This window comes from Mustelus asterias, chromosome 33, assembly GCF_964213995.1.
Source record: "Mustelus asterias chromosome 33, sMusAst1.hap1.1, whole genome shotgun sequence".
Lineage (NCBI taxonomy): Eukaryota > Metazoa > Chordata > Chondrichthyes > Carcharhiniformes > Triakidae > Mustelus > Mustelus asterias.
In genome coordinates, this window is record NC_135833.1 from 1,476,392 (window position 1) to 1,496,277 (window position 19,886).

Below are 19,886 nucleotides of genomic sequence, written 5' to 3' on the forward strand. Positions count from 1 at the left end.
CTATGCATCCCGGGACACTAAGGGGCAATTTAGAATGGCCAATCAACCTAGCCCGCATATCTTTGGACTGTGGGAGGAAACCGGAGCACCCGGTGGAAACCCACGCAGACACAGGGAGAATGTGCAAACTCCACACAGACAGCGACCCGAGCCGGGATTCAAACCCAGGTCCCTGGAGCTGTGAAGCAGCAGTGCTAACCACTGTGCTACCGTGCCGCCCATAATGACACCAAGTAAATTTGCTGATGACACCAAGATTGGTGGAGTAGTGGATGAGGTGGAGGGCTGTTGTAGGCTGCAAAGAGACATTGATAGGATGCAGAGCTGGGCCGAAAAATGGCAGATGGAGTTTAACACTGATAAGTGCGAGGTGATTCATTTTGGGAGGACAAATTTGAATGCAGATTACAGGGTCAACGGCGTGGTTCTGAGGAATGTGGGGGAACAGAGAGATCTTGGGGTTCATATCCACAGATCTCTGAAGGTTGCCACTCAAGTGGATAGAGCCGTGAAGAAGGCCTATAGTGTGTTAGCGTTTATTAACAGGGGGTTTGAGTTTAAGAGCCGTGGGGTTATGCTTCAACTGTACAGGACCTTGGTGAGACCACATTTGGAATATTGTGTGCAGTTCTGGTCACCTCACTATAAGAAGGATGTGGAAGCGCTGGAAAGAGTGCAGAGGAGATTTACCAGGATGCTGCCTGGTTTGGAGGGTAGGTCTTATGAGGAAAGGTTGAGGGAGCTAGGGCTTTTCTCTTTAGAGTGGAGGAGGATGAGAGGCGACTTAATAGAGGTTTATAAGATGATGAGGAGGATAGATAGAGGGACGTTCAGAGACTATTTCCTCGGGTGGATGTAGCTGTTACTAGGGGGCATAACTATAAGGTTTATGGTGGGAGATAGAGGAGGGATGTACAGGGTAGGTTCTTTACTCAGAGAGTGGTTGGGGTGTGGAATGGACTGCCTGCAGTGATAGTGGATTCGGGGCACTTTAGGAAATTTCAAGCGGTTATTGGATAGGCACATGGAGCACACCAGGATGATAGGGAGTGGGATAGCTTGATCTTGGTTTCGGACAAAGCTCGGCACAACATCGAGGGCCGAAGGGCCTGTGCTGTACTGTTCTATGTTCAATTCTTAGAATCTTAGAATCCCTACAGCACAGAAAGAGGCCATTCGGCCCATCGAGTCTGCACCGACCAAATCCCACCCAGGCCCTACCCCCATATATTTACCCACTAATCCCTCTAACCTACGCATCCCAGGACACTAAGGGCAATTTTTTTTTTAGCTTGGCCAATCAACCTAACCCGCACATCTTTGGACTGGGAGGAAACCGGAGCACCCGGAGGAAACCCACGCAGACACGAGGAGAATGGGCAAACTCCACACAGACAGTGACTCAAGCCGGGAATCGAACCCAGGTCCCTGGAGCTGTGAAGCAGCTGGTGTTGTTAAACTTCTTGCTGTGAAGCAGCAGTGCTAACCACTGTGCTACCGTGCCGCAATTGTTGAACATTTGATGGAAGGCGCTATCTCAATGCAGGTTCTCCTTGAGCAGTTTAAATTGTTGGAACATTTGGTGATAGGCGCTATGTGAATGCAGGTTCTCCCTGAGCAAGTTAAAGTTCCTTTGTTTGACCTTAGAGGGCGGCACCCCTCTGCCTGGGCGGGGCCAGGTGGGCGGCACTCCACTGCGTGGGCGGGGACAAGGACTCCGATTGACAGGGGGACGGGCCAATCAGAAGTGCGGCCGCCGGGAGAGGGGCCCCAATGAGGGACAGCGGGTCCGGATGACTGACAGGGCGGTTGACCAATAGGAGCCGGGGCCTGATGGAGGCAGCGACCAATGGGAGCGCGGCGGTGGGCGGGATGTTTGAAGGGAGCCAGGACGCAGCGGACGCCATTTTGTGGAGAGCGGTTGGGCGGGTGGTAGGAATAAAGGTGGTGGTTTTTAATCCTTAAAAAAAAGCACTCAAATTATCCTTTTTCCTCAAGGGAGGGGGAAAAAATGGTGAAAATATTTATCGGGAATCTGCCGCGCATCGCGACGAAGGAAGAGATTAAGGAGTTATTCGAGAAGTACGGCAAACTGACCGAGTGCGACATCATCAAGGTGGGAGAGAGTCGGTGAAGCGGATAAATAAATAAACAAGCTGGGCTTTAACCTACTCCAGTTGGTGCCCAGTGTCTGCGCTGCAGGCTGAGGGCACTGGGACAGGGGTTTAAAAATGTACTTTCCAGTGAGGCCGGGGGGGAGGCATTGGGGACGGACCGATCTGATGGTGGGGGTGTTACACTGAATCCCTTCCCCCCTCCCCAAAACCATGGACATGACCCAGCAAAGGGGAGATATTCAGCCCATCTTGTCCATGCTGGCCCAAAGACACTCAGGTGTTGCATTGTAATCCCACCGAGCTGCACTTGGCCCATAGCCCTGTAGCTTACAGCACTTAAATCCAAAAGTTTTTGAAGTTTATTTATTAGTCACAAGTAAGGCTTACATTAACATCGCAATGAAGTTACTGTGAAATTCCCCGAGTCGCCACACACTCCGGCGCCTGCTCGGGGCAATCCACCTAACCAGCACATCTTTCACACAGTGGGAGGAAACCAGAGCATCCCATAGAAGAGGGGTATTCGATCCATCTTGTCCATGCTGACCCAAAGACACTCAGGTGTCCCATTGTAATCCCACCTGGCTGCACTTGGCCCATAGCCCTGTAGCTTACAGCACTTAGGTGCAGATCCAAAGTTTTTAAAGTTTATTTATTAGCCACAAGTAAGGCTTACATTAACACTGCAATGAAGTTACTGTGAAAATCCCCGAGTCGCCACACTCCGGTGCCTGTTTGGGTCAATGCACCCTAACCAGCACGTCTTTCAGACTGTGAGGAAACCGGCGCACCTGGAGGAATCCCACACAGACAGTGACACAAACCGGAAATCAAACCCGGGTCCCTGGCGCTGTGAGGCAGCAGTGCTAATCGCTGCCACTGTGAGGCTAGCACTGCTGCCTCACAGCGCCAGGGACCCCCAGTTCGATTCCCGGCTTGGGTCACTGTGTGCAGTCTGCATGTTCTCCCCCGTGTCTGCGTGGGTTTCCTCCGGGTGCTCTGGTTTCCTCCCACAGTCCGAAAGCCATGCTGATTAGGTGCATTGGCCGTGCTAAATTCTCCCTCAGTGTACCCGAACAGGTGCCGGTGCGGGGGGGGCGACTAGGGGATTTTCACAGTAACTTCATTGCAGTGTCAGTGTAAGCCTACTTGTGGCACTAATAAATAAACTTTAAGTTCCAGATGCCCATCACCTCTGCGTTTTTAAAAAAAAAAAGATTTTCCTCATAACCCCTCTAATCCTTCTGCTCACTTAGCTTGAATCTATGACCATTGATTTTTGAACTCTATCAAGGGAAACAGGTTCCTCTATCTCCAATCTTCACAATTTTGTACACCTCAATCATGTCAGCCTTCTCTATTTCAAGGAATCAACTCCAACCTCTCCAATCCCCCCCTCGTAGCTACAATTCTCCAGCCCTGGCAACATTCTAGCAAATCTCCTCTGCAGATTCCCCAGTGCAATTACGTCCTTCCTGTAATGTGGTGACCAGAACTGCACACAATACTCCAGTTGTGGCCTCACCAGTATCATGTACAGTTTCATCATTAAATCCCTACTTTTTGTACCCTGTACCTCAGCAAATGAAGGAGAGCATTCCATATGCCTTTACAACCTTATCTACTGTACAGCTACCTTTAGGACCCTGTGCACTTGCATGCCAAGATCTCTCACTCCAGCTACCGGGACTTGATGGATTGAGTTATAAGGAAAGGCTGGATAGACTGGGACTTTTTTTCTCTGGAGCGTAGGAGACTGAGGGGCAATCTTATAGAGGTCTATAAAATAATAAGGGGCACAGATCAGCTAGAAAGTCAATATCTTTTCTCAAAGATAGGGGAGTCTAAAACTAGAGGGCATAGGTCTAAGGTGAGAGGGGAGAGATACAAAAGTGTTCAGAGGGGCAATTCTTTCACACAGAGGGTAGTGAGTGTCTGGAACAAGCTACCAGAGGTAGTAGTAGAGGTGGATGCAATTTTATCTTTTTCATAGAAACCCTACAGTGCAGAAAGAGGCCATTTGGCCCATTGAGTCTGCACCAGCCACAATCCCACCCAGGCCCTACCCCCATATCCCGACATATTTACCCACTAATCCCTCTAACCTATGCATCTCAGGACACTAAGGGGCAATTTTAACATGGCCAATCAACCTAACCCGCACATCTTTGGACTGTGGGAGGAAACCGGAGCACCCGGAGGAAACCCACGCAGACACGAGGAGAATGTGCAAACTCCACACAGACTGTGACCCAAGCAGGGAATCGAACCCAGGTCCCTGGAGCTGTGAAGCAGCAGTGCTAACCCACTGTGCTACCGTGCCGCCCCGTTCATGATAGTGCTGAAGAACATGACTATATGGCATTTAAAAAGCGTTTAGACAATTACATGGGTAAGATGGGTATAGAGGGATATGGGCCAAATGCGGGCAATTGGGACTAGCTTAGGGGTCTAAAAAAAAAGGCGGCATGGACAAGTTGGGCCAAAGGGCCTGTTTCCATGCTGTAAACCTCTATGACTCTACCCCTCTCAATTATATTTCCATTTATTGTGTATTCCCTTTTACCGGTTGATCTCCCTCAATGTATTACCTCACACTTGTGAGAATTGAACTCCATCTGCTAGTTGCTTGTCCACTCCACCAACCTGTCTAAATCATTTTGGAACTTACAGCTACCCTCGATACCATCCACAACACGGCCAATTTTGTGTCGTCTGCAAATTTCCCAATCGTGCCCCCCACGTTCAAGTCCAAATCATTAATGTAGGAAATAAATAGCAGGGGTCTCAACACCCAGCCCTGTGGAACACCACTTGGAATAGCTTTCCATTCGCAAGGACGGCCGTCAACCATTATCCTCTGTTTCCTCTTATTAACCAACTTTGGATCCAATTTGCCACGTTACCCTGTATCCTGATTTTACTTTCTTTGTAAGGAGTCTAACAACACCAGGTTAAAGTCCAACAGGTTTATTTGGTAGCAAACGCCACTAGCTTTTGGAGCGCTGCTCCTTCGTCAGGTGAGTGGGAGATCTGCTCAGAAACAGGGAATATAAAGACACAAACTCAAGTTACTGAATAATGATTGGAATGCGAGTCTTTACAGCTAATCAAGTGTTAAAAGTACAGACAATGTGAGTGGAGAGAGCATTAAGCACAGGTTAAAGAGATGTGTGTTGTCTCCAGACAGGACAGCCAGTGAGATTTTGCAAGTCCAGGCAAGTTGTGGGGGTTACAGATAATCATAGAAATCATAGAAACCCTACAGTGCAGAAGGAGGCCATTCGGCCCATCGAGTCTGCACCGACCACAATCCCACCCAGGCCCTACCCCCACATATTTTACCCGCTAATCCCTCTAACCTACGCATCCCAGGACTCTAAGGGGCAATTTTTTTAACCTGGCCAATCAACCTAACCCGCACATCTTTGGACTGTGGGAGGAAACCGGAGCACCCGGAGGAAACCCACGCAGACACGAAGAGAATGTGCAAACTCCACACAGACAGTGACCCGAGCCGGGAATCGAACCCGGGACCCTGGAGCTGTGAAGCAGCAGTGCTAACCACTGTGCTACCGTGCCATGCTCAGCGACAATCACCAGGCAAGACTGTTCTCTTCCTGTTGGGGAGGGTCACGGGCATTCGGCCTTTGATATTCGGGTAAGTGTTCTCCAAGGCGGCCTTCACGACACACGTCAGCGCAGAGTCGCTGAGCAGAGACTGATAGCCTGGTTCCGCACACATGAGGACGGCCTCAACCGGGATCTTGGGTTCATGTCACACTATCTGTAACCCCCACAACTTGCCTGGACTTGCAAAATCTCACTGGCTGTCCTGTCTGGAGACAACACGCATCTCTTTAACCTGTGCTTAACCCTCTCTCCACTCACATTGTCTGTACCTTTAAAACTTGATTAGCTGTAAAGACTCGCATTCCAATCATTATTCATTATTCTGTAACTTGAGTTTGTGTTTTTATATGCCCTGTTTACTGTTTGTTAGCAGATCTCCCACTCACCTGACGAAGGAGCAGCGCTCCAAAAGCTAGTGGCATTTGCTACCAAATAAACCTGTTGGACTTCAACCTGGTGTTGTTAGACTCCTTACTGTGTTTACCCCAGTCCAACGCCGGCATCTCCACATCTTTACTTTTTTTGACCAGTCTGCCACGTGGGATCTTGTCAAATACCTTATTAAAATCTGTGTAGACAACATCCACTGCACTCCCCTCATCGATCCTCTTTGTCACATCCTCAAAAAAGTCAACCAAATTTGTTCAGCGTGACCTTCCCTTAACAAAGCCATGCTGACTATCCCTGACTCATCCACGTCTTTCTAAGTGACAGCTTATCCGATCTCTCAAGATTGATTCCAAGTTTGTCCGCCACTGAAGTAAGACTAACTGGCCTATAATTGTTTAGAAATTACTTTGTACCTTTTTGAAGCAACAAACCACACTTGCGATCCTCCGGCTCATCACCTGTGTCCAGAAAAATAATCCTCCGAGGAGCTGCTATTTCATAGAATCCCTACAGTGCAGAAGGAGGCCATTCAGCCCATCGAGTCTGCACCGACCACAATCCCACCCAGACCCTACTCCCACAACCTCACATAATTACCTTGCTAATACCCCTCGCACTAGGGTCAATTTAGCTTGGCCAATCCACCTACCTACAGATCTTTGGACACTAAGGGGCAATTTAGCATGGCCAATCCACCTAACCTGCACATCTTTGGACACTATGGGACAATTTAGCATGGCCAATCCACCTAACCTGCACATCTTTGGACACTAAGGGGCAATTTAGCATGGCCAATCCACCTAACCCGCACATCTTGGGACACAGTGGCAATTTAGCATGGCCAATCCACCTAACCCGCACATCTTGGGACACAGTGGCAATTTAGCATGGCCAATCCACCTAACCTGCACATCTTTGGACAGTAAGGGGCAATTTAACATGGCCAATCCACCTAACCTACACATCTTTGGACAGTAAGGGGCAATTTAACATGGCCAATCCACCTAACCTGCACATCTTTGGACTGTGGGTGGAAACCGGAGCACCCGGAGGAAACCCACACAGACACGGGGCGAATGTGCAAAATCTGCACAGACAGTGACCCAAGGCTGGGAATCGAACTCGGGTCCCTGGCGCTGTGAGGCAGCAGCGCTAGCCACTGTGCCACCGTGCCACCCACATCCCTGTACTTTCTATGTTCCTCTGGGCTATCTGCAGTGTTGAGTTTTTTGTGACTATCGCCAGCTTTCTTTTTCTGTTTAATCTTCCCCTGTATTTTTCTAGCTAACCATGGGGGTCTAGATTTGGCAGTACCATTCTTATTTTTAGAGGGGAAACATATCTGCATTGGACCTTAAGGATTTTGCATATTATTGCTTCCCACTGGTTTACCACTGATTTGTCCTTCAGCAGTCCACCTCAGCCAAATCACATCTCAGTTTTGTAAAATGTGCCTCCCTCCAGTTTAAAACATTCACTCTTGATTGATCTCCTGTTCTTTGGCACGGTGGCACAGTGGGTTAGCGCTGCTGCCTCACAGCGCCAGGGATCCGGGTTCGATTCCCGCTAGGGTCACTGTCTGTGTGGAGACTGCACTTTCTCCCCGTGTCTGCGTGGGTTTCCTCCGGGTGCTCCGGTTTCCTCCCACAGTCTGAAAGATGTGTGGGTTAGGGTGCTAAATTCTCCCTCAGTATAACCCGAACAGGCACCGGAGTGTGGCGACTGGGGGATTTTCACAGTAACTTCATTGCAGTGTTAATATAAGCCTTACTTGTGACACTAGTAAATAAACTTTAAACTTTTTCCATAATAATACTAAATCTAACTGAATTGTCACTTTCTGGATGTGGACCATGGGAGTTGGTGGCATCAGTCAGGGGATGTCTCTGTAGGTGGCGAGTGGGAAGGGAGAGACCTTTTTCTACTAAGTGTTCCCATTCTGAAGAGAGAAATGAGGTACAATCTTAGTTCTGTAATGTCCCCGGGACTGTCTTCAGTGCAAAATACGTGGGGGGAAAAGCCCCGTGTGGAGCAACCTTTTTGCATCATCCATCAAAAACATTCATCTAGTGTGTTTAGAATTTTTTTTTTTTGGACAAGTGACAAGGTTGCAGGTTCCCCCACTCTGGGACGTCACAAAAATCTAGGCAGGTACTCCAGTGTCAGTACCGAGGAAGTGCTGTACTGTCAACAGTGTTGTCGGCACCTTCATGCCAGTACCGAGGGGTTGGTGCACTGTCAGGCGTGCCCGGCACCACCTCAGTGCCAGTACTGAGGGGCGCAGCGCTGTCGGCGGTGTCGTTGGCACCTTAGCGCCAGTACCGAGGGGCTGCAGCACTGTTGGAGGTGCCGTCTTTCCAATTAGACGTCGAGTGCCCTGTCTGCCCCGTCAGATGAACGTGAAGCCATCTTTTGGATGAGTCGTTAGGCTGTGCTCCTGTTTGTGCTCTTAGGTTCACATAAAAGATTCCTCGGTCACTAAAAGAGCAAGGAGACTTTTTATTTCGTTATCAGCTTCTCAAACAGATTTGATTGTTATCGCATTGCTGCTTGTAGGAGCTCGCTGTGCACACATTAGCTGCCATGTTTGCTATATTTTAGCAGTGACTACATTTTGAAATGGGCTGTAATGTGTTTAAAAATGGCTGGTAAATCATCCATCACTGTGTGAATGCCAGTCTCTGTTTGAAGGAGAAGGACTTTGGGTTTCCCATCACATAGGAGCTTTATAGGTATACCTAACTCAATTAAAGATTGTTCGCTTGAGTCCTATTCTAGATAGGGGGAACACGGTGGCGCAGTGGTTAGCACGGCTGCCTCACAGCACCAGGGACCCGGATTCAATTCTGGGCTTGGGTCACTGTGTGGAGTCTGCACATTCTACAAAGTTTACTTATTTGTCGCAAGTAAGGCTTACATTAACACTGCAATGAAGTTACTGTGAAAATCCCGTGGTCGCCACACTCCGGTGCCTGTTCGGGTTACGCTGAGGGAGAATTTAGCACGGCCAATGCACCCTAACCAGCACGTCTTTCTTTGGACTGTGGGAGGAAACCGGAGCACCCGGAGGAAACCCAGGCAGACACGGGGAGAATGTGCAAACTCCACACAGACAGTTCTCCCTGTGTCTGCGTGGGTTTCCTCCGGGTGCTCTGGTTTCCTCCCACACTCCAAAGATGTGCAGGTTAGGGTGGATTGGCCATGCTAAATTGCCCCTTAGTGTCCCGGGATGCGTAGGTTAGAGGCATTAGTGGGGTAAATATGTGGGGTTGCGGGGGATAGGGCCTGGGTGGGATTGTTGTCGGTGTAGACTCGATGGGCCAAATGGACTCCTACACTGTCGGGTTTCTTTCTATTTCTATATTTGAGTACAGAATCCAAGCTAACACGCTCAGGAGTGAGTGCTTGCTGCAGTTTTGGAGGTTTTGTCATTTTGGTTAGACCTTAAGTTGAGACCCTATCAGCCCTCTTGGGTGAATGTAGTGTGTTTCCTAAACTTTGTTCTTCTGTGCTTGACACTGAGTGTGACCTCAGAATGAAGATTGGGGTGCCGGGGTGGAGAGCTATTAAGCATGGTAGGGGGTTCAAAGAGCAGGGATATCGGCACAAAAACGCCTGCCATTTTCAGGCTGTCACTGTCAGTGATCAGGCCTTAACACATTGGATTAGTTAGCGCCCACGAACAAAGAACACACATGCATGAGGAACATAGAACATAGAACAGTACAGCACAGAACAGGCCCTTCGGCCCACGATGTTGTGCCGAGCTTTATCTGAAACCCAAGATCAAGCTATCCCACTCCCTATCATCCTGGTGTGCTCCATGTGCCTATCCAATAACCGCTTAAATGTTCCTAAAGTGTCTGACTCCACTATCACTGCAGGCAGTCCATTCCACACCCCAACCACTCTCTGCGTAAAGAACCTACCTCTGATATCCTTCCTGTATCTCCCACCACGAACCCTATAGTTATGCCCCCTTGTAATAGCTCCATCCACCCGAGGAAATACTCTTTGAACGTTCACTCTATCTATCCCCTTCATCATTTTATAAACCTCTATTAAGTCTCCCCTCAGCCTCCTCCGTTCCAGAGAGAACAGCCCTAGCTCCCTCAACCTTTCCTCATAAGACCTACCCTCCAAACCAGGCAGCATCCTGGTAAATCTCCTCTGCACTCTTTCCAGCGCTTCCACATCCTTCTTATAGTGAGGTGACCAGAACTGCACACAATATTCCAAATGTGGTCTCACCAAGGTCCTGTACAGTTGCAGCATAACCCCACGGCTCTTAAACTCCAACCCCCTGTTAATCAAAGCTAACACACTATAGGCCTTCTTCACAGCTCTATCCACTTGAGTGGCAACCTTCAGAGATCTGTGGATATGAACCCCAAGATCTCTCTGTTCCTCCACAGTCTTCAGAACCCTACCTTTGACCCTGTAATCCACATTTAAATTAGTCCTACCAAAATGAATCACCTCACATTTATGTGGACCTCATGGACCTCATAGCCATTCCCAGGACAGTCAAATCCCCACTCCACCGTGACCTCGATTACCCTTCCCACCCTCACTCTTGAGGGCCACGACCCACAGTTTGGGAATCCCAGATGTGAAGGACCCCGCAGCCACTACTCATATAAGAGCCGCGCTGACCTCTTTAACACGGCCGTTAACTAAATGGGAAGTTGTGATCAAGCTTTATAAAACACTAGTTTCAGCCTCATCTCGAGTATTGTATCCAAGGAAGGCGAAAGGTTGTTGAGAACGGTCCGTGGTGCGAATGAATTGGGTTACAGGGAAAAATTGGAGAAGGTGGGGTTGTTCTTGAAGGAGATTTGAACAGAGTTTGCAATCACGAGGTGTCCGGATCGAATCGATGGAAACTTTCCATCGGTAAAATGATTGAGCGGCTAATGCGATTGGTAAAATAACCAAAGGTGCCGCGAGGGAAATTGTTTTCCTCAGCGTGCCGTTAACATTTGGAATTCCACCACCCACAGGCGTGGAGGGGAGGGAGACAGAGTCAATCAGGAGCAAATCGGATAAGCACCTGAAGAGAGAACATTTGCAGGGCACTGCTTGGCACAAAGGCAGGGGAGTGGGACAAGAGCGGGCACGGAATACCACCAAGATGTGTTGGGGTCTGGTAATTTACGTGATTTCCTCTTTGTTAGTTCATTCCCTTTTGAAATTTATGAGTTGAAGAAAAAGCAAAGCTGTGACTTCCTCAATCTCCAAACTTCATTTACTCCCCACGTCCTTCCAGCTTCATCCACCTGTCTGATTCTGGATGATAACAGTTTCTACACTGGTGACTAATGTTGGAAAGGATTCCTCCCCATCCTCACAACTCTGCGTAATCAGGTTCTCCTCTTTGTTCTAGAGCTCTTGCATTTAATACTCGCGACCCTCATTAGAAACATAGAAGATAGGAGCAGGAGGAGGCCATTCGGCCCTTCGAGCCTGCTCCCCCATTCATCACCATCATGGCTGATCGTCCAACTCAATACCCTAATCCTGCTTTCCCCCCATAACCTTTGATCCCCAAATGCTATATCCAGCCGCCTCTTGAATACATTCAATGTTTTGGCATCAACTACTTCCTGTGGGAATGAATTCCACAGGCTCACCGGGTGAAGGAATGTCTCCTCACCCCCGTCCTGAATGGTCTACCCCGAATCCTCAGACTGTAACCCCCTGGTTCTGGACTCCCCCCACCATCGGGAACATCCTCCCTCATTCTTGATCCCTCAACTAACTATCTAGCTATCCTATCCCGTCCTTTCATAATCCGTAACCTTTCTCTTGGGTGTTACGTTTCCTCACAGTAGGTATCATCTCAGTGAACTGACACTACACCCTCTTAAAGCCTCACCTGCAGTGTGGAGAACATCCATTGTCAGGAGTTTGAGGTTGATCGTTGGCAGGGCAATGACGGCTTTGTGTTTAGTTTTAAGTCTTGTCCTGTGGTGCCTTGTAGCACCTACACATAATCTGGGAGATTGGTCAGTGGAATGGAGGTAAAGAGCTCACAGCTTTTGAAGAACTCAAAGCTGAAATGGAGACGAGAAGGTGCAGGAGGACTCTTGAATGGTGTTGTTTAAAACAAATGGTTGTTTAAAATGGTGTTGTGAGACTTCTTATGTTGTTTAAAAGACCATGGTAAGGAATTGGAGCGCCACGGTGGCAAAGTGGTTAGTAAAGTAAAGTTTATTTATTTTAGTCACAAGTAGTCTTACATTAACACTGCAATGAAGTTCTTGTGAAAATCCCCTAGTCGCCACACTCTGGCACCTGTTCAGGTTACACTGAAGGAGAATTTAGCACGGCCAATCCACCTAGTGTGCACATCTTTGGACTGTGGGAGGAAACCGGAGCACCCGGAGGAAACGCACGCAGACACGGGGAGAATGTGCAAACTCCACGCAGACAGTGACCCAAACCGGGAATCGAACCCAGGTCCTGGTGCTGTGAGACGGCAGTGCTAACCACCGTGCCGCCCGTTGCACTGCTGCCTCACAGCTCCAGGGTCTCAGGTTCGATTCCCGGCTTGGGTCACTGTCCGTGTGGAGTCTGCACGTTCTCCCCCCCGTGTCTGCGTGGGTTTCCTCCGGGTGCTCCGGTTTCCTCCCACAGTCTGAAAGACGTGCTGGTTAGGGCGCATTGACCCGAACAGGCGCCAGAGTGTGGCGACTAGGGGATTTTCACAGTAACTTCATTGCAGTGTTAATGTAAGCCTTACTTGTGACACTAATCAATAAACATTACTGTAGCTATCCATGTTTGAGGTTCGCGGAGAGGAGAAGAAATAAAATAATTGTTTCTTGTTTTGCTAGAATTATGGCTTTGTGCACATGGAGGATAAAGAGGCGGCGGACGAGGCAATCAAGAACCTGCACCACCACAAACTACACGGCCTGCCCATCAACGTCGAGGCCAGCAAAAGCAAGGTGAAGACCTCGACCAAGCTGCACGTCAGCAACATCGCTGCAGAATGTTCCAACCAGGAGCTGCGGGCCAGGTTCGAGGAGTACGGGCCTGTCATGGAGTGCGACATTGTCAAGGACTATGCCTTTGTGCACATGGAACGGGAGGAGGATGCCATGGAAGCCATTCGGGGGTTTGATGGCACTGAGTTTAAAGGTGAAATTGCTGGAGTGCGGGGGTGGTGGGGGGGATGAGAGTGGGGGGGGTGGGGGGGGGGGGGGGGGGGCGGTGTCAGCAAGGGTGTCGACCACACCAGGCAAGGGCACCACTGCGATACTGACACTTGGTATTTCTATTTTAGCATCCCATAGAACTGCCTAGTTGTTGTGGATGGAAGTGGCAGAACGGAGGGAGCAGTTAATGTTCTCTTTACATCTTTCAGCCACCCCTCACTGTTGTTCAGTAGAACGTTCCTTTTTAGGACAAGCGCACCTGATATCTGCAACATCTGACTTCCTTGTCTCTTCTCCATCTAGATTTATGTTTTTCCAGATGATGTGTGTGATGCTAGGGTTCTGGGTGAAGTTGCCAGTTGCGCTGAATCCTGCAGCACCAAGTCATTGTTCACATTGTCTATCCAGCTAGATAGGCAGTGTCGCTGATCTGGCGAGGGCTGTGGGTGAGGGAGTTAAATCTGTGAGCTGCTGATCACTGTCCAATAACTCCCCTCCCCCACCAACAGGGAGCACATTAACGCGCATTGAAGACTGGGGGTTGAGCTTGGATTTTGTCTTCCCATAGTTGAAGAGTTGCCCATACTCGACTCCGAGGTGAAGACTGTCTGTTTGAGCGCTGTTGGGGAGACCTGGAGTTGGTTCCCGATGTGTGAATCATTCAGCGGGAGGGGGGGAGGGAGGAGGGGGGGAAGGGGATGGGGGGGAGAGGGGGAGGAGGGGGGGGGAGGGAGAGGGGGAGGGAGGGCGGTGGGGGGAGAGGGGGAGGAGGGGGGGGGAGGGAGAGGGGGAGGGAGGGCGGTGGGGGGGAGGGAGAGGGGGAGGGAGGGCGGTGGGAGGGAGGGCGGTGGGGGGGGGGATGGGGGGGTCTGATGATTCCTTTAAATGAGTAGCGATGCGTCCATTCCCTGCAATTTCTTTCACACTTATCGATTGATGTGGGGATGGGGTGCTCACCTCAAAGTTTATTCGGTTCATTGGGGGCTTCCTTGAGGTAATTCTGAGTGCAGGGTCGCTTCAGCAGCGTCTGACTGAACGTAAATCGCTGCTGTGGACCGAACACAGGAAGAGCTGTGCTCAGATAATGATGCGGGAATTAAAAACCCGTGTTACTCTGATAGGCATCTTGCACTGAGCTTTGCATATCCGAAAGGCCTTGCTTTGATTCCCCAGGCCGTCCAGTGCAAGCTGTACGTTCCTCACTCACTGAAGGGGACGGAGACCGTAAATTGTTCAGGATTCCCACCCCTGAGAAGTGCAGACAGAACTGGGCGCCACACTGTTCCCCAACATAGACAAATAGCCTGTCAGTGAAATAGGCCACACGTGAGTGATTATCGCAAAAAAAAAACCTGTTTGAGAGAGGGTAATTTAACCAGAAAACTGTCAAATAACTTGTGTGCACCTCAGTTCCATTAGCCAGAGACCTGACAAATCCAGGTACTGATGGGTTAAATTGCAATAAATGAGCTCGGGAGACACTTTGTTTTAAATGGAAGTTCAGCAGTACTTAGTTTTGGTTTGCTGAAATTTATTGTGTGCCAGTCGGATTGGAATTGTAAATGAGGTTGCGTTGATTTTGCTGTTGTTACACTTTGGTTTGCAGTCCACCTGCTGTGTACGTGCCCGGTTGGCATTTGCTCTTTATCTGTCCTGGGTACACTCCCAATTGTTGTCCCTCCAGGAGCCGACCAAGAAAGCTATTCCGCAGTAAGTTTGTGAGCGCTGTTCTGTGCAGTGATGTAATGGTTGTGGGTTCTAGGGGTAATTCAAGCCATGCTGTGCTCCCAGTGAGGGCCCCGCACTGAAACGGCACGCAGGCAGGAGTTATAGCTCTGACAGTGTGTCCCCCTCGAGCCCGATTCCCCAGCCTATGTTTCTTACTGAGCTCAGGGTGGCACAGTGGTTAGCACCGCTGCCTCTCAGCGCCAGGGACCAGGGTTCAATTCTGGCCTCGGGTCACTGTCTGTGTGGAGTTTGCACATTCTCCCTGTGTCTGCGTGGGTTTCCTCCGGGTGCTCCGGTTTCCTCCCACAGTCCGAAAGATGTGCAGGTCGGGGGATTAACCATGATAAATTGCCCCTTAGTGTCAGGGGGATTAGCAGGGTGACTATGTGGGGGTTACGGGGACAGGATCTGGGTGGAATTGTTGTCGATGCAGGCTCGATTGGCCAAATGGCCTCCTCCTGCATTGTAGTGATTCTGAAACTCCCATCATGGCATTATCCCATTTACAAGGCAAAACCTGAATCTGTCACTGACCTCCTGAGAACTCAATAGAATTTGGTCTGTTTTCAAACCTTGAAGTAACAAAAGCTGTTCTCCTCGTGGCTCGGAAAGTTTATGTCGAGATTGACTTGTTCTAATGCCAACCTCTGCATCTTGTCCTCTCCTGCCTTCCTTTTGTGTTCTTAATGTTGTCGCCAGTGTTACTACATGTTCATCCTGCGATCGGCAGCTGTTTTATGGTCCTCGTTGTGCTCAGTGTTTGCTCTGCTTGGAATTCCTGGGCCTGGGAGCCTTCTTAACTCTTGTTGCCTCACTGTTGAATAAATCCTAAAATCAGAGCCATCAGGATGTGTTGGTATCAGCCGCGTCAGGAAATAAATGTGGACTCAAAAGTCCAAGATAGCTCCTGCCCTCTGAAGCTTGCATACTTGGCAGCTTGGTCACCTCAGATTTGGTGTGTTGATAACAGTACAGAGTAGCAAAGCTTATCATTTTATCCTTGTGTAACACTCTTCATACACCATCTTAGTCGGTGCGGAAGGTCACCCTCATGTTTGCAAGCAGAAGTTGAGAATTCCTTAACTGCTCTTTTCAAGTGAACATGCCGGAAAGATCTTGCAACCTTGCTCTTGGAAGCTTCACAAAAACCTGGCGTTCTCTGCAGCTTTGGCCCCTTGCTGACAAATATTCTCCTCTCTGCCCATCCACTTTGGATGTCGGCCTTTGGAAACTTGTTTCGCTTTTCAGCCAAGGTCCTGCAGCTCGGTGTCGTCTGTGGAACTACCTCGAGGGGCTCCACCGGGGGAGAGAAGCCACTCAGCTGCGCAGTCTGACTGACCTGCTGTCTCCTGGGTGGAGACCTCAGCGTTTTGCTCCTTTTAGAAACTTGCTTCTCCAGTTTGTGGAAAGCTGGTGCTCTGTGAGAACCTCGGGGAATTTCTGGGTGGTAAGTAATGTGAGGAGGCCGAATGTCGCATCCTTTCTGCTGACACGTTTGGCTTCCTCGCGCTCTGGCTTGACACCTGATCAGGTGATACCTCTTCACTCTCCAAGGTTTAATGGAAAAGTCCAAGGATTAAAGTACCAAAATTAATTTGCCTTAAATCATAAAATCTAGGGAAGCGAATCTTGAATTTAAAAAATGCTCTTCCATTTCCAAGGAGCAATGAAAAGATTGTGTTAAGACACCTTTTCTGATCCGCCTGGAGATTTGCCAGCCAGATTTCCCCTCTCTGCCAGACCAGTGCGTAATGGCACCCGTATGGAGTGATCAGCTGACTTTGATCAAAGAACAAAGAAAATTACAGCACAGGAACAGGCCCTTCGGCCCTCCAAGCCTGCGCCGACCAGGCTGCCTGACTTAACTAAAACCCCCTACCCTTCCGGGGACCATATCCCTCCATTCCCATCCTATTCATGTTTTTGTCAAGACGCCCCTTAAAAGTCACTATCGTATCTGCTTCCACTACCTCCCCCGGCAACGAGTTCCAGGCACCCACCACCCTCTGTAAAAAAAAAAATCTGCCTCGTACATCTCCTTTAAACCTTGCCCCTCGCACCTTGAACCTGTGCCACCCAGTAATTGACTCTTCCACCCTGGGAAAAAGCTTCTGACTATCCACTCTGTCCATCCCTCTCATAATCTTGTAGACTCCTATCAGGTCACCCCTCAACCTCCATCATTCCAGTGAGAACAAACCAAGTTTCTCCAACCTCTCCTCATAGCTGATGTCCTCCATACCAGGCAACATCCTGGTAAATCTTTTCCGCACCCTCTCCAAAGCCTCCACATCCTGCTGGTGGTGTGGCGACCAGAATGGAACATTATATTCCAAGTGCGGCCTGACTCAGGTTCTATAAAGCTGCAACATGACTTGCCAATTTTTAAACTCAATGCCCCGGCCGATGAAGGCAAGCATGCCGTACGCCTTCTTGACTACCTTCTCCACTTTCAGCGACCTGTGTACCTGTACACCCAGATCCCTCTGCCTATCAATACTCTGAAGGGTTCTGCCATTTACTGTATATCAATGCGGTGCCAGCCAAGATACCCCATCAGTTGGATCTGTAGCCCTCAGGAAATAGCAGCTGTATTCTTGTGGGGAATTCTAATTCCCGTACAGTATTTTGTGACTTCCCCTCTTCCCCCTTGAGCCTGGTGTTTGCAGAGCTAACGAGCCATTTGTCACAGAGCTAGTGTGTGAAATCCCTGTTCAGCCTCATCAACAATTCATTTTATAGAGTTAGTCTCTCTGTTTCACCAAATGTCTCCGAGTCTCTCCTGCGCCCCCCAACGCCCATTGCGATTCCCAGTCCCTCAGTCACCAAATGGTGGTTATTTGACTGGCCTGCCTAGTGGCGATTTATCCTCACGTTCTTTGGTAGCAGTTGTAATCAGAGCTCCCCCGAACCTACCCCACTTTCCCCACCACCCCCACCCCTTTGCTTTTTGCGTTGGGTTTAAGCAGAACCACACAGCAAGAGACCACATTTTTCTTTTTTTTTTGGAAAAAAAAAAATGTCATTGAGCAAACTCTCTCGCGTCTTGTTTTCAAAGGCAAACGGATCCATGTCCAGCTGTCGAGGAGCCGGCTTCGGACACAACCTGGGATGGGCGAGAAAAACAGCTGTTTCCGGTGCGGTAGAGAGGGCCACTGGTCTAAAGAATGTCCCAAAGATCGCGGTGGTTTTGACGGTGGATTCTCTTGCGACTACCCCCAACCTTACCCAATGCGGCCCATGTCAGCGTACGGAGAGCGTTCGGTGTACAGCGAGCGGTACGGAATGGCTCATCCCTACCAGAGCTATCCGGCACAGCCGTATGCGGCGGCGGGAGATCCCTACTTTGATCGGCGGCAGACTCAGCTCGCACCTATAGGCACCGCGATGAGCAATTGCGTCCCTGGCGGGTTAGACCCCTATGGGAGGCACACTGTGCCGCCCCCAACCCCTTCCTATTACGACAGGGATAGGAGCCCTCTGCGACGGATGCCCATGGCGGCCTCAAGCACCGGATACGGGTTTGATTACACACCAGTCAATGCGGCAGCAATGTCCACTAGATCTTCGTATGACGTGCCGGGCACCGCAGGGAATACCTACTTGGACCGTTCGCGATACTCTATGTTCTGACCCTGAAGGTGAGGCTCCATCCTCTTTCAAACCGCAGGTCTGTGTCTCTGACATTGCAGGTTTCGCTTCAGTCGGAACGTACTCAGTGGCTAATGTACAAGGTGCTTCAAGGCTCCTCTCCTGTCTTAACCCCCCCCCCTGCGCCCCCAAAAGGATTAATCCAGAGCCACACCCCGACTGACCCAGTGGACCCTAGGTTAGCCTGTCCTGGCCCTTTGCAAACGCAGGGGGAGGGAGGGACATATTCGCTAAGGTGTAGCTGCTCTCAGTTGTGGTTTAATGCCCTTCCAAAGTGTGTGTGTGTGTGGGGCGGGGGGGTAACCTGGGCTGACACTAGGATCAGGGTGGACTGGGACTACCCACGTTGTTCAGCAGGCTTCAGATTCACTCCCAAGATCGACGGGTGAATGGGGACCAATTAGACAGGGATGTCTGTGGACTGGTAACTTCCACTAGGGTCAGTGTTAATAGGAGACCATTGGCCGGGAAAGCTTGCCCTGTGGCCTGCACCGCTTACTGAAGTTGATAAGTGCTCGGAGTGCTACCGGAACCTCACGCTCAATCAACCTTTATTTTTATACGAAACAGGTTTTTCTCTCTCAGCGGCCGAGGACCTCAGTGCATTGTGCATTAGCCACTGAATGTCTCCGAGTCTGTTACCCACATGTAGGACAGGGTGAGAAATGACTGCGTGTTTCAGGGCAGCCGATTCAGGCTGTGATCTCAAGGTGAGGCGCGTGCCTTTTTTTTTTTAACACGTCTTTTAAAAAGAAACCTAAATTGACGTCCGTGTGTGCTTTTTCTTCTGTTGTTTCTTACAGGAATGATAAGTGTCCCTTTGATGAGAGAGTCGGGTTCCCCCCCCGGTATATGTGCGAATCTTCGGGTTGTGCGGATGCGTCCATCGGCGGGGATATAGCGCAAGGGACGTTTGGTGTGATACCCCGCCCTAATTATGATTTTTTTTTAAAGAAGTAGTTAACAAAGTAAGACTCGGTTCCAGATACGGGCTCACTTCAATCCACGGTGAGCAGTGGCCAAACTGTCTTTCCCAAGACCGGGCTCGTGTTTTAGTTTTAAACAGTAACAGTTCTTTGTGCTAGTCGGGAGTATATTGCGTCTCTATTAGCAATAGAAAACTTACACTCTCCTTTTTTTTTTCAGTGATGCATTTTTCTTGTATTGAAAGCTGATACAATAAATACCAGGTGTTTCACACTCA

At 49.6% G+C, this 19,886-nt stretch overlaps 1 protein-coding gene across 11 annotated transcripts; it reads left to right on the plus strand.

The window, feature by feature from the left end:
- Nucleotides 1-1,870: 1,870 nt before the first annotated feature.
- On the plus strand, nt 1,871-19,886 carry LOC144481804 (RNA-binding protein 4-like). 11 transcript variants are annotated; one of them, XR_013495782.1, is made up of 5 exons: nt 1,871-2,116; nt 12,980-13,286; nt 18,090-18,672; nt 19,253-19,392; nt 19,486-19,886. XR_013495782.1 is itself a non-coding variant. In XM_078200955.1 (5 exons), exons 1-4 carry the CDS (start codon nt 2,012-2,014, stop codon nt 19,349-19,351), a joined length of 615 nt encoding a protein of 204 aa, XP_078057081.1. In that variant the 5' UTR covers nt 1,872-2,011; the 3' UTR covers nt 19,352-19,392; nt 19,486-19,886. The 11 variants fall into 11 exon arrangements, 8 of the variants coding, with proteins under 8 accessions (XP_078057077.1, XP_078057078.1, XP_078057079.1 ...); XR_013495783.1 differs by having other exon boundaries at nt 18,090-18,309; XM_078200955.1 differs by lacking the exon at nt 18,090-18,672 and adding an exon at nt 14,910-15,013 and having other exon boundaries at nt 1,872-2,116.

Coding starts and splice junctions, on each gene's coding strand:
- LOC144481804 (XM_078200950.1), top strand. CDS start 2,012: ATGGTGAAAATATTTATCGGGAATCTGCCGCGCATCGCGACGAAGGAA. Junction 2,117..12,979: donor CCGAGTGCGACATCATCAAG/GTGGGAGAGAGT, acceptor TTGTTTTGCTAG/AATTATGGCTTTGTGCACAT. Junction 13,287..18,089: donor TGATGGCACTGAGTTTAAAG/GTGAAATTGCTG, acceptor TTGTTTTCAAAG/GCAAACGGATCCATGTCCAG.